The 15,116-nt window shown below is 41.7% G+C and overlaps 1 protein-coding gene across 1 annotated transcript in view; it reads right to left on the bottom strand.

The window, feature by feature from the left end:
* JARID2 (jumonji and AT-rich interaction domain containing 2) overlaps nt 1-15,116 on the bottom strand; it is a 246,656-nt gene that overhangs the window by 80,880 nt on the left and 150,660 nt on the right. The window contains exon 3 of the mRNA XM_077353275.1: nt 7,756-7,897. Coding sequence (XP_077209390.1) covers nt 7,756-7,897 — 142 coding nt within the window. The remainder of the gene's footprint in view (nt 1-7,755; nt 7,898-15,116) is intronic.

Raw genomic sequence — 15,116 nt, forward strand, 5'->3', positions numbered from 1 at the left:
ATTCAGGGTGGCACATATGATACTTCCCTCTTCTTTTGTATCCTCACAACGGCCCTGCGAGGCAGCTGAAGCAGAAAGAATGACTAGGCCGCCATCACCCAATCTTCTCTGTATAGAACCCAGAACCAAATTTCTCACAGTGCTTTTAATGGGCTTAAATTTCTCCTCGGGCTGTGAAAAGCTGCTCTTTCAACTCTCAGATGCTGTTCCCTTTGTATCCTAGAAGGTCACTCTTTGCTTTAGCAGCCAAGAAACCCTGGCCAGAGATGCATCTAAAGGGGGCAATGCTTTTATCTGGTAAACACTTCCAGGGTAGATCCATTTTAATGTTTCTGGTATTTTAGACGGTTTTAATGTTGATGTTTGTAATTATACTATGTGCATGTGCCCGACTGCAGTGGCCTTTGGCCATGGGCAATAAACGTTATCATATCATAGTAACCAAGTTGATTTCTGCATTGACGATCTGGTGATGTCCACGTACACCGTGGTAGGTCTGGCTGCTTGAATTTTGTCTCTTCAATAAACAACCCACACCTCTCATTGATTCACAGATTGTACTATCAGCTGAAGGCTGGCTCCCTCTCTTATCTTTGCAAAAATAAACAAAACAAGCCAGTCCTGTGCCTCCTAATAACTTGGTAAGTTGGGACAGAGACAAACAAGACTGATGGGGCGGGGGGGGGGGCACTGTCCCTGATGGAAGTTCCAGAGGACCTCCTGGAAATCTGCTGCCCCCATGTAGTTTATGCCCCTGTACAGAGCCATTTCTCTGCCCGGGGACTCCTGAGGTGCTCAGCTTGCTTCCTTTGCATCTGGCCAGGCTCTTGTCTTAGAATCACAGATTTGGAAGCAACCTCCAGAGTCATATAGTCCAACACCCTGCAGAATGCAGGAAATGCACAGTGACCCCAATTCCATGCCCAGATGCTGTCCTCCCGTTTTGCCAGGACTCCACAGGTGGATCTTTTAAGAGGTTTTAGGCCAAACTTATTCCTACCCTTGTCTAATGCCTGCAACTGGTGCAAGTTCTGGCAATTAAAGCTACTTCACGTTCACTCATCTGTTTTAAGGATTTATTGTCCTGGTTGCCTACAGGGGGTTCCTTGTTACCTTGACTTTTGACTGTGGTTTACTGTGTACTCCCCTTTTTTGTGTGTCTGGGAGTAAAATGTCTGGCATGCCACTGTTTAGCCCATGTGTCACAGGAAAAAGGTCATTTTTGCCTTAGACACTTGTGGGTTGTGAGCTTTGATTTGTTTTTGTTAATTTCCTGCATTCTGCATTGGACTAGATGGCCCTGGAGGTCTCCTCCACCTCCATGATTCTATGATTTAAATACAACTTGCCATTCTTCTAACTTCTTTTGGCATACTATGGTTTAGACCGGGGTAGTCAAACTGCGGCCCTCCAGATGTCCATGGACTACAATTCCCAGGAGCCCCTGCCAGCGAATGCTGGCAAGAGCTCCTGGGAATTGTAGTTCATGGACATCTGGAGGGCCGCAGTTTAACTACCCCTGGTTTAGACTGTATAACTTTATTCCGCACGTGGAAAACAACACAAGACCTCTGATAGTTAGGGCAGGGCCCTGGCATCTAAATGCCCTTTCGGTAACTTCCAACTCTATGATTTTATGAGACAACGTGAGGCCTGAACAAATGATGACTCACTATGCAAGCAGCCGTGCATTTAAGCCTACCAGGTGCATGAGAACTCCCTTTGCTTTCGCAGTCGTGGGCAAGTAGCCAGAACAAGAGGTTTATCAACCCCTGGCTGGATGCCACACACAACCGGTGGGCTGCGATAGGCCTAATGAGTCACGGCCAGGGCAGGCCAAGAATACTGAAGTCTGCTCTGACATCCTCTTTAGCCGTGAAAGAGAATTATTCATTTGAAGATTCTGGAAGGAGAGATTCTAATGGTGATATATGCTAGCTTCTGTTCCTCAAAGACCCATCAAACAACTCTTCTGATGTGCATTGATCTTTTCTCTCTCTATATGTGTGTGTGTGCGTGCGTGTGAGAGAGAGAGATCTGCAACTTAAAAGATCTGTGGAAACCACAAACTCATCACTGACGCACACTTGCACACCCAAACAAACTACACAGCCTCTGGACAACAAAAATATACTGGAAAGCTACAGATATTTTAACCGCATCCCAATTCATATCTTATCAGTTTGGCTCTGACCCTGATCTGCCAAGACATCAGTGTTACAGTTAATCCAGCCTAGCTCAAATGCACCTCTTGGTTCTCCATTTCTCCAAGACACTAACAGATTCGGGGATGGATCTGATGATGATGAAACTCATTTCACACAAGTTGGATAATGCACTTTCAATGTGCTTTTGCAGCTGGATTTTCCTGTGCAAAACAGGAAAATCTACTTCTGAAGTGCCCTGAAAGTGCATTATCCAATGTGTGTAGAATGTTAACTAAGTCCACATTTACTAATCAGCTGGGATTTGTCTTGAAAGGTTTTGCTATCTGGCAATTAACATATAATTAACATATAATTTAAGAAGTACTAATGTACTGATATGTATCATAGAAATGTTAATATAGTTGCCACAACAAAAATATGATCATCTCTCTTTTAAGTTTAGAGTTCCTTTAATGCAGGTTTTGGGAAACCCTGGGGTTTTTTTGATGGCCCTGAAGGGGTTTCCAGAGTGGGTGAGAGTTAATTAATTTTGTATATATTTTTAAAATTTATGCAGTGATATGGCCATATATAGTTATGTCAAACACCCCTCCCCAAAAAAAAATGGCAATGATGGGCCTGGAGGGGATGGGAGGGGAAAGGGCATGCTTACAGCTATATTTTCCAACCATATTCTGCATGATTGCACCACTTCTGGGGTTTCTCAGCAGTAAAAAAAAAAAGTTGAGAAAGGCTGCTTTAACGAAACAAGAAACACTTTGAGAAGTGTTCCTTACGACAGGGGTAGCCAACCTGTGGTCCTCCAGATGTTCATGGACTACAATTCCCATGAGCCCCTGCCAGCATTTGGGACTCATGGGAATTGTAGTCCATGAACATCTGGAGGACCACAGGTTGGCTACCCCTGCCTTACGACATCTGCATTGCCTGGATACCTCCACTGGCATTTTTCATCTTCTGATGAGACACTCATTACAAACTCAATACCAGATAATTTGAAGTGAGGGACAGTTTGTGTCCTAAAGTAGTTATTTTTTTAAGGCAAGCTTTAAATGTTTTACTTATTCCCCGTGTATTCTAAATGCAAAAATGTAAACACTCATTTGTTTATGATTCTTTCCCTTCTAAGTCAGTGGTTACAGAAATGCACCGCTTATGCTGTGGATATTATGCAGTGGGTATTTTGGACGTGTGCGTTGTTAAGCTACACAATATGTCCCTAAGGAAGGCTCATAAAAATGTTTGAACACACCATCAAAATATTTATTAAGAACCATAGCTGCACTGGCTGAAGCAATTAGTATTAGATGATTTGATACAACAATCCTTCTGTCACCAATCTAACCCCTAAAATGTTTTTACTGAACTTCTTAACAGCACATAAAGTACTCGGATATCTGGAGAGGAAAAAAGATATTCTACCATTGGACATCATTAAGCTACAAGGAACCGAAGGAAATGAAATTTGGCATAATTGGTTTGCTCCAAACTGACTACTGTCATTTACCTGGGGTTAGTAATAACTCTTTCTGTGTAATACGCTGCCCTGGGATAAAAGAGAACACATGGCTGGAAGGATAAAACATATTTTTAGTACTTATCTACAAGGTTGTCACTACCTCTTTAGACCTGCTTTTGCCACCTAAATAGACTTTCCCAAATAAACCTAGATCAGCCTTCCTGACCAAGGGCTCTTTCCTGATTGGGTCATTAATGGCTGAGAGCCATTTCCTATTAGGGGAATGTTTCTAGGGGGAGCCAATTAGGCAGGGGGTGATTGGCCCTCACTGGCAGAGTGCAATTTGAAATAATTGGCCCTCATTGGCAGGGTGCAATTTGAACTGATTTGCTCTCATTAGCAGAGTGCTCTCTCTCTCTCTCTCTCTCTCTCTCTCTCTCTCTCTCTCTCTCTCTCTCTCTCTCCCTATTGGTGGCACACCTCCAGGGAGGACCAATCAGGCAGGGAATGAGTTGCCAACTTGAGCTTTATTATGTTTAATCATGATTGGTCATTAGCTCAAAATCTCACTGAGGATTCCATAGACTGGAAGAAAGGCTTGTGTTCTTGAAAGTATCTGGACCCCGTTTTGGTTGCACCCAATTGATTACTATATTATAGAAAAGGCAGTAGACCAAACCAATAAATTCAACTTTATTGATATCCCCCATGTCGATTCTTGTGTCTCAGTCTGAGGCATAAGTGAGATTTAGGGCTGCCAGTCCCCAAGTGGGGCCTGAGGGATCCCCTGGAATTATGGCTCATCTCCAGGCAAGAGAGACCAGTTCCTCTGGAGAAAATGGCTGCTTTGAAGGGTGGACTCCATGGTGTTGTACCCCTCCTGATATCACTCCCCATTTTAAATCCCATCAACTCCCAGACCCCTCCCCAATGTCTCCTGGTATAAAATGTTTACGATTGTCAATGCCATCTACATAATTAAAAAACCCACAAAGTCTTAGAATTAGTGCACTGCTTTTCCGACGTGTGCAATACATTTGACAAATGCAATCTGAATAATGCTTATTGCAATCCTATAAAGCAGGGCTGTATTGATCTTGACAAGATTTAGCTATCCTTTGCGACTCAAACTCGGCACACAATTGCTCACTAAACAATTATTCTTTTTATGAGACTGTAACTGTGAACAGAATTTAGTACCTGTACCTGTTTAGTGCTGAACGCGTACATGAAACTTAGATCCTCATGCAAGACATCTGTATAGATGGGGGTATAAGTCTTCCTAGCAAGAAATATTTTCTTCAAGAAGACTGGTTTGCATCAGGAGATCTACTGCGGTTGAACATTGTAGTATCCAAACTATTCTTTTTTTTGGGGGGGGGGGAGGATAGAGGGAAGGTGCCAACTTAATTAGGAACAAGATTCCATCTGTCTTGTAAGCTGATTTATTGCTCAGCAAGGACACTAAATGTCTGGATGATGATTTCTTCTGGGGAGCACAGCAATGAGTGGCACTACACAGCACATGTGACATTACTTTAAAACACACACCCAAACCAAAACCAACACATATTCTAGTTAAGGGAGTGAGAGAACTGTTGATAGACTACGCCTGGCATGCTCCTTGATTAAATGCACATTTCAACATGCAGCAGGCCAAGATTAGCCTTGCTCAAAATCTTCTAGAAGCAATTCAACCGCTAGGGGGCAAACCTTCCTAAAATGCAAAAGTAAAAAAAAAACCCTCAAACAAACAAAACTTACAGCCCAAACATGCCAGAATTAGTTGTATTTTACATAACAAAAACTACATAACCATAATTTACGTGCCTGTGAATCCGACAGATATAGGGGAATTAAAGAAAGGAGGACATGTAAATGACAGTTTTATATAAAGGTAAAGGTATCCCCTGTGCAAGCACCGAGTCATGTCTGACCCTTGGGGTGACGCCCTCTAGCGTTTTCTTGGCAGACACAATACAGAGTGGTTTGCCATTCCCTTCCCCAGTCATTACTGTTTTACGGGTACTCATTTTACCGACCTCAGAAGGATGGAAGGCTGAGTCAACCTTGAGCCGGCTGCTGAGATTGAACTCCCAACCTCATGGACATCACTTCAGACAGCATTTCTGCTGCTTACCATACATGATCAGAAATGCCACTAGTCGATATCCATGAACTACAATTCCCAGGAGCCCCTGCCAGCAAATGCTGGGAACTGTAGTCCATGGACATCTGGAGGGCCGCAGTTTGACTACCCCTGATTTAAGGCAGGGGTAGTCAACCTGCGGTCCTCCAGATGTCCATGGACTACAATTCCTATGAGCCCCTGCCAGCATTTGCTGGCAGGGGCTCCTGGGAATTGTAGTCCATGGACATCTGGAGGACCACAGGTTGACTACCCCTGCTTTAAGGGATTATTTAATAGGAAATGGAAACTAGTGAGGAGACATTCATCTCAGCAAACTGGTTTTGACAACAAGCCTTGGGGTGGGAAAAGGACATAATAGAACTGAAGGAAAAAAATACAAAAAAATAGAGAAATGGTAAGAGGAGGATGTTCAGAAGGCACATTCCAGAATGACAGAGGAAGACATTGCTACTATTTCAAAGAGGATTCTGAATTACAATGAGCAGTGTTTTAATTTAGTGTTTTTAATGCTCACTCTGGACATATGTACAATTTCAAAGTTTGCCTTTTTCCTCTCTTTGTTTGGATCCTTTTAGTAATTTCTCTTTCCCTCCCCCTTCTCATATGTGCCGGTGCGCCCACACACACACACATTGTATAATGACTAGACTAAATGTGTGCAAATATATGGTTGCTGCAATGAAATGTTTGTTTGTTTTTTAAATAATGAACAACAATCACTTTTTGTCATATTGCTTTTTCTGGTGAAAATTTGAATAGTATATCGCCTAATAGATCCCCCCCCCCCCCCGCCGACCCACATAACTAGATAAGACTATCTCCTTTCGTTATTTAGAATATCTGGGAAATAAAATCCACTTTTAGGTAAGCAATCGTCCTTTGTGTTTCAAGTAATCATTTGAGTTTGCTTTACTTTGGCAATATAACCTTTTTATAGCCACTACATAGCATTTTAATAAACCCCCTTTTTCTGAGGTGGCCAATTTTCCATGGGAACTTGAGAGACAGGAGAAAATCCCCTTAGCTCACTCCCTTCTTCCCAACTTATTTTGCTGAAAGCAGATGGCTGGAGCACCTCAATTTTAGTTCATATTTTGCACATTTAGGGAAATGGCCAGGATTGTGACACAATGAGTTCAACAAGGATTTCATTAGCGACATCTCGGAGATGGGAGCTAGATTGTTACCGTATTATCTCAGACTAGCCCCCCTACTGACAATAGGCAGCATCTTTATAATGAGGTCCCCCTCACAGGCAGTACTCTCTGATTATCTATGCCTTTTAAACTATTGTCCTTTGGTTCCATTCCAAGTAAATCAAACGAGATGACACTAAGGTATCTTTCTCATGAAATTACACTAGTAGGTAAGCTATACAATGGCAAGCACAATTACCCTTCTGATATATAAATAAATAGTATGACTCCATGTTTCATTTAACAAGTCAACCACTGTAAAAATGAAAGCATGCACTTCAATAGAGCCAAACAAAGACTTTAAAGGCCTTTCGCATCAGATGAATCGGAAGCGATGAAACATGGACATCGAAACGAGCTTCACAACTAAGCAAAAGGCTTCCATAAAAGATGGTACCCATTAATTTAGCCAATGTCAAATATGTACTGATGTTTATTAATCATTGCACATATAGTCGTTTTAACAAGTAAAGTGCTTTTTGGTCTTTAGCTTGATTGTTTTCATGTAGGGTTGCCAGGCCCACGGGCTGGGGGGGGCGGGGGGCGGGGGGCGCATGTCAAGCATCTTAGACAAATAATTATTATCCTTTCTAGCTCCAGTCAGGCTAAGATGTAGCAACTTGCCCACACACTGCACCCATGGCTATGCAAAGATTTAAGGCCATATTAGTCAGAGGCCTTAGTCTGTACACACGTTATCTGACGGACCACGCCATACTATTCAATTCTTTTAACGTGGACTGTTTTATTTAAAAAAATAGATTTATATTGGAATCTGACCTTTTCCTTGATGGCCCTTCTTCAAAATCTGAAGAACCAATATCATTGCTAGTTGAGGACACTTGTGACGCATCGTCCTTCTCGTTCTCTAGCTGTTCCGACCCCGGTCTTAATCCTTTAGACTGGCCGTTACTAAGGAGTCCTGTAATTAAGAAAGATAAGATGGATGTTCATAAACAAGAAAACTATAAACCGATAACCACAGTAGCAGTCAATTTGTTCCGAGATACACAAATTAAAATAAGTGCTTACAGTAAAACCCAGAATTCTTTTAAAGTTATAACACATTTAAGTGGTCCAGCAGTGAGAGGCAAATATATTTAGCATTTGTTTGTTTTCTCAAGGTGCTTAAAACACTTGATGAACATTATCTCAGCAGCATTTTTTTTTCTCAGCCCTTCAATAGCAGTTAGCACTACAACCTCAATGGCCCAGGCAAGCCTGATCAAAACTAAGCAGGGTCAGCCCTGGTTAGTACTTGGAGGCAAAACCACCGGGGAAATCCAGGGTTGTTATGCACAGGCAGGCAATGGCAAACCGGTTCTGATCATCTCTTGCCTTGAAAACGTTATGAGACTGCCATACCTTGGTTAGGACTTGACAGCACTTTCATCCACCACCACCACCACCACCACCACCACCACCACCTTTGGTATCCCCATTTTGCATGTGGAGCGGAGACGAAAACAGAGACCTCAGTGCCCAGGACGTTCATGGCTGAGAGAAGATTCTAAGTCAAGGACCCTTAACTTGCACATTACTCTCTTAAGATCAAACTAGATGTTACAAAGCATCCACACAGAGTGCCCATTTGCCTGTCCTTTTCATGGTGGAATGAACTCCCAGAAGAGCTAAGGGCCCTGTTGGAGCTAACTCAGTTATGTAGGGCCTGCAAGACAGAATTCCTCCGCCAGGCATTTGGTTGAGGCTGGGCAGACAGAAGAGCTTGCCCCTCCTCTAGTGTCTACCACTGCTAACATCATCCCTGGAAACTTGGCAGATCGGGGGAGACAGGGTGTGTAGGGAGTTTAGTTTCTGGAATTGAGAATTGTAGGGGTTTTATGTATTTTATTGTATCGTATTTTATCTGTTGTTAAGTGCTGCTAGCCAGCAGGTTGGAAGCAGTGGCCTACAAGTATAATAAATAAAATGAATAAATAAAGGAGGATATTCTTATTTTGATCCTTAAAAAGATGCCCGCATGAAGGCAGCTGAACCATCCCATTTCTTTCTTTCCCCATGCCCTAGGTCCAACTTCAACACAGAATAATGGGGTTCAGTTCCCCTCAGCTGTGAGCTTTTCTCAAATTAAACTGAGACTCCCCACACATACTTTATATGGATGTGAGTGCGGCAGATATATGAATAAATAATCACAGCTTTCCTTGATTAGTTTGACGTTTTAATACCTACACTGGTCTGAGAGCCTGAGTTGTTCCAAAATTGCGACTCTATTTTGGTATAAAACTTGAGGGCTAGAACTTTTTATCCAATCCTCCTACGTATTTAAGATCACTTCATGGCAGTACCAAAAAAAAAAAAAAGTAATTTCTTTTCTTCTAACCTGTGCCACTCCAGATTTTCTAAAGTGCAGGCATATATAGTTCTGTACTTTGTACCTCTATTTTTTTCTTGGAATTTCACTAAATTAAATCAATATTGCTGAAATGACAAGGAACAAATTAAACATTTGCATCTTTGGAGGCACTAGTAGAGACTGACAGGGTCAAAATTCTCATTTAACATTTAATATTATCATTTAATAAATGATAGCTCAGACCAGAAAACATTGTTCAATATCATGTGTGTAAGAGTGTCCATGTATCCTGGAAAGCTGAAAAAAATGTATACTTATTTATGCATATATAGTCTGCCTTTTTCACTGAGACTCGAGGTCAGCCTTTCTCAACTTTTTTACTATTGAGAACCCAAAAACAGTGTTCAGGCTCCGAGAAACTCCAGAAGTGATGCGATCAGGCAGAATATGGTTGGGAAGCACTGCTGTGGACACTCCCACTTGGGGGCCCTCCCTTTCCCACCCCTTCCAGGCCCATCATTGGCCATTTGGGGGAAGGGGGGGAGCAAGCTGACATGACCATATATGGTCATATCACCCAATAAATTTTAAAAATATAAAATATTAATTAACTCCCACCAATTTGGGAAACTCTTCCAGGTTCTAACTTTAAGGCTATATGCAGCTTGGGCCCTGCATATCTGCAGGACCACTTGCCTGCCTATGCCCCCCGCAGGACACTCTGCGGGTATGAACCGGGCCCCAAGGACATTTGCCTGGCCTCGACCTGGGCCAGGGCCTTTTTGGCCCTGGCCCCAGCCTACTGGAATGAGCTCCTGGAAGAGCTAAGGCCCCTGCTGAAGTTATCAGCTTTCCGCAGGGCCTGCAAGAAGGAGTTCTTCCGCCAGGCATATGGTTGAGGCCAGCCTGAGGTCCTGGCATTGCCATATGCGGATCCCCTAGAATTAGAATTAGTGAGATCAGGAGATTCAACTCCAATGAATAGACATCTTTTAATGTAGTGGGGATTTTATGGGTTGTGTTGTTTTATTCTTCTATGGTAAACCACCGCAAGTCTAAATAAGAAGCCCCAGGGTTTCATGAAACCTTGGTTGAGAAAGCCTGTTCAAGATAATCTGCATAGTATAAGTAAATGGAATGAATTAAATTATCCCATCCATGACTCTACAGATAAAGTAGTGTAATTTTCTATCAAACATTATAGATTAAAATATTTTACAGTGACACTTTTATTATAACACAACACTGCTTCACAAAACACCATATTTTACATTATGCTGGAGTTGCTGTAAAATTCATACTCAGATTTTTAAAACAGCAAAATTAGGACTATTTTATCCCCATTCTAATATGCCTGGAGTTCATCTAAACACAGGAGAACTATGGAAACTATTTACTTCTAACAACCAATCTGCAAGTACATATTAAGGTGACCCCTCTGTACAGAACTTAAATACTCCATCCAGTGTTTATTTTAATTTTTTTACCCAGCTACCAAAGCACAGACTATTAAAAATAATTTCCCCCCCCCCTCCCGACAAGCAGTTTTTTGGTCATTCTATGGAACAAGTTCCACATAATGGCTGAGGTAGCAGCTGGTGACAGCCGACACTGAATCCTGCTGGCTGCTCCACCACTGCTGCCCATCTTCCGAGGCTGTCCCCACACTCCTGGGGGTGGGACCAGCCTTGGAAGATGGGTGGCAGCAGAGCACTGAGGCAAGGCTCAGTGCTGGGCCTTGTTGCTCTGCTGTCACTGACGCCTTCGCTGCCCATGCCTGTTGCAAACTCCTGAGGCAGGAGCAGCCTTGGAAGATGAGTTCAGTGCTAGGCCTTGCTGCTCTGCCGCAGCCTTGCTGCCTGTCTTCGGAGGCCATCCCACCCTCCTGAGGTTGGGACTGGCCTCATAAGACAGGCAGTGACGGTGCAGCTGTTGCCTGAGCCTCCAGGGTTGGTGTGGCCACTGACTTGGCCTCCTCTCTGCCTCTTCTGGCACACTCCCTAGGGCAGGACTATGGATGTCACATCCATAGTCATTTCCACTTCAGGGGGCGTGCCAGAAGATGTGTTCCACATCAATAAATGGGGCCTGGACATGAGTGACAGTAGTTGAGTGACAACCTTGACCATGGCGTCAATAAAAGAATACAATACAAGGTTATTGTATTTGGCTTCTCAAAAGGAGAAATGGACCAGATTTGATCAAGGAACTGCTCATGGCATGAAGCAGTTACATGCTAGTTCACTAAGCCACCCTAAAACCATTAAACATTTGCAGTCTAGTTAAATCCATGGTGGGTATTGAAACAAGTATCATGTTAAAAAAACTGTAATATATAACATATTTAATATTAAACTAAGAATTTTTAAAGTGCTAATCTTTTGTAAGAATTTCCACTAAGCCCAGCAGGAAGATAAGCTATATTCTACAGAGATAGCCATGTTAGCCTATACCAGAAAAACAAACAAAACCAGTGTAAGCTTTCCAGGGGTGGGGACTCAGCTTTTTGGTGTTGTTCTGAGTGAAAGCTAGTGCCTTGCATAATGAGATGACATAACTTCCAGGTCATGTTGGAAGTGACATCATATCACTGCCACACTGCCAATCTCCCTTTGTTTCCTAGGCATTACCCTCTCCCCTTTGCCAGGCTTAGAGGTGAGCTGGAGGGTAGGAGGTCTCTCATTCCTACAAGCTTTAATCCAGTGGCAACTTCAAGACAAACAACACTTATTCTAGGGCAAGCTTTTCTCAGTCAGAGGTCACCGAGAGATGCATGAAATGATCGGGTGTATTTTATACTATGTTCAGGAGTATATATAGTCAAACCTGCAGACATCAAAAAGATGTCAATTTAAAACAATATGCAATTAAAAGAGTAATTGATCTACTATTGAAGCAGTAGATGCAGAACAAGATGGATGAATAGAATCAAAGACATTTGGCTTGACCTTACAAAAACTGACGGTAGATAAGAACATGGGCCTTTGTTCTTAAAGTCTCCATGAGTTTTTAATGACTTGATGGAACCTAACAACAATAATTGAATAAATGTAAAATAGAATCTAGCTCAGGTTACTCCATATCTGAAAAATACTCTTTAGTATGTGCTTCAAACATTTATCTAATTTAGATATTCTTCCACCACTGAAAGTGTTAAAGAGTTCTCTTTTCCCCACCACCACACCAAGATACCAGAATAGCAAGCTCCTCTATAAAACTGAAGCTGTCTCCTGCTTCATATGTTTTTACTAATGTCATAATTTTACTTAATCAATGATTCTGTAATTATTATTGATGTATGAACTGTGATTTTATTCTATGGCTCAAGACCTCCAGTCGAAGGAGCTTATGGTTGATAAAGAGAAGCTACTAGGGCATAGCTAAAATTGTACAATCTTGTCAAAAATATGTGTTTCCACACATTAGCTGGTGGTGAAAACTGACGAAATCCATGTCAAAAATTTGTATTCATAGCCTATTTGAAGACTTCATAATGATTTCTTAATTTTCAAAATCTGTCACCATCCAGTTGCTGTTTAGAGTTAAGATTTCTGCAGCCTTTTGTATTATATGGACATAGATAGGCAACAATAAAAGCCTTCAAAACACTTTCAATGCAATCCTATGCAGGTATTCCAGTCTAAACCCACTGATCTCAAAGGTCTTAGACTGAAATAACTCAGCACAGTACTGGAAGGCTTGCAAAACGGTATTTTGAAAGTGGCATTGGGAAGCAAGTCTAAGTTGCAACATGACTGCCTGGCTATACTACAGCCCACATTGGGCTGAGATTCAACACAGTCAAATGAGGTTTCTTCTCAAAGTGGGTGAGATGTCATCACATCATGTCTTCCAGCTTAACCATCGGGGGCAAGAACACCTCACTGTCAGTGGACCAATAAAAAAGTGATTAGAAGGACTGCCCTAAACTTGATGAAACTCTCTCCAGGACTTCCTTCCCTAGAACCTTGCCGAATCCTAAGAAAAAGGATCTTACCAGTCCATTCCACAGGCAAGCAGCAGTCTGATAAAGCAAGATGACAATGCCTCCTTGCACTAACGGAACAGTAACTTACTTAGTTGGGTTTTGCAAAGTAGTATTTAAAAAGAAACTACAGTGTAAACTCTAACCGATTTTAAAGTGTGAACAGATACATAAATGAAAAGGTATCTGGGCAGAGAAACGAGGAAAACAACGGAGGCCTCCCAGTTTGTTGCATCTGATTAGTTCTGTGCCAGTTAAATTCTAAGCACAATTCGAAACAGATGATACTTTCTTATTCAAGATAAATATTGAGAAGTGCTTACTCCAGGTCAGCAGGCAGCCAGAATTAAGAGCCCCATTCCAACACTCTCCTCTAAGTCTATAAACCAGGAGTAGTCAACTGCGGCCCTCCAGATGTCCATGGACTACAATTCCCATGAGCCCCTGACAGCTAACGCTATAAACCTTCATTTTAGATGTCATTACACAATTAAATTCTTTTGGAATCAAAAACTCAGGAATATTGGCTAGAATGTTTGTGTGTTTTTTAAAACCCATTTTAAAAAATCTCTTCTAAAAATAGAAGCACACATTTCCCTGCAAACAAAATAAAAGAAGTTGTTCCCCTCCTCCCCTGTAAAAAGCTGTATTGCAAAAATGTTTTTTAATTTTTTGTTTGGTTCCCATTAATCCATCTATGTAGTGCATTAATGCACTAATCAACCAAATTACCACATGTAATCTTGTGAAGAACCATTCCTATCAGAAACCACAACCGGAGTAACTCTACATATATATAGGAGAAATTTGGAGGGCAATAACAGACTCATCAACAACACATGAAATCATTTCTGGGGATAAACCGGAGATGGCATCACTATATCAGCACAATGCGTTAGGGCAGCTTTTCTCAACTTTTTTACCATTGAAAAACCCAATACATTTTTCAGAAACCCCAGAAGCGTTGTGATCCTGCACAATATGGTTGGGAAGCATAGCTGTGTACATATCCACCTTCCCACTCCCACTGGCCATTTTAGGAGGGAGGCCAAGTGACGTGATCATATATGGTCAGGTCACCCAATAAATGTTTAGCAATTTTTTAAAAATCTCTATATAAAAAATTAACTCCCACCCATTTGGGAAACCGTTCCAGGGCCATCAAGAAAACCTAGAGTTTATGAAACCCCTGCTCTAGGGTTTGCCCAGAACTCAATCGAGAAACCATAGAGTTGAATCCTAGAGACTAGCCCAAAGCAACAACGTCGCTTCTAGTTTTGTACTGGAAGTGATAATCACATTTTGGTGAGACGCCAGGGAGCCCCTTTCATTTCTCCTCTAATTGCTAAACTCTTTTTAAAAATGACAATTGTCAAAAGTTGATTTGCAGCCTCTTTAACTACTGCACATTTTGTGGAATAAGGTTAATACATGATCTGGAAGAACCATTTGCTGGATCCACTTCAATTTAGTTTCTAACTACCTTTGTATAACAGTTTTGGTAAAGGCTCTTGATTAAATTTACAATTTGCAAGCTCCAGGGAAATCTAAATCAAGTCTATAATTTGAAGCCCTTTAGTTAGTTAGGTAACCATTATGACAAAACTGCACTTATTTTTCAAATATAATATTTGTTTTGGAGAACTGCCACAATGAAAACACTGGCATCTGAAGCACATAGAGTCAAGAAAATAGTCCTGTTGGCTGTCAACTCACTTGCATTTGGAAAGCTATGTTCTCTCCCCTCCAAATGTGTACTCTTGCTAACTATGCTATTTGTCTTTTGAAAAGAACTGAGAAAGAATATCAGGATCAGACAAGTGAATTATTATCATTACT

Source organism: Paroedura picta, chromosome 9 (genome assembly GCF_049243985.1).
Source record: "Paroedura picta isolate Pp20150507F chromosome 9, Ppicta_v3.0, whole genome shotgun sequence".
Lineage (NCBI taxonomy): Eukaryota > Metazoa > Chordata > Lepidosauria > Squamata > Gekkonidae > Paroedura > Paroedura picta.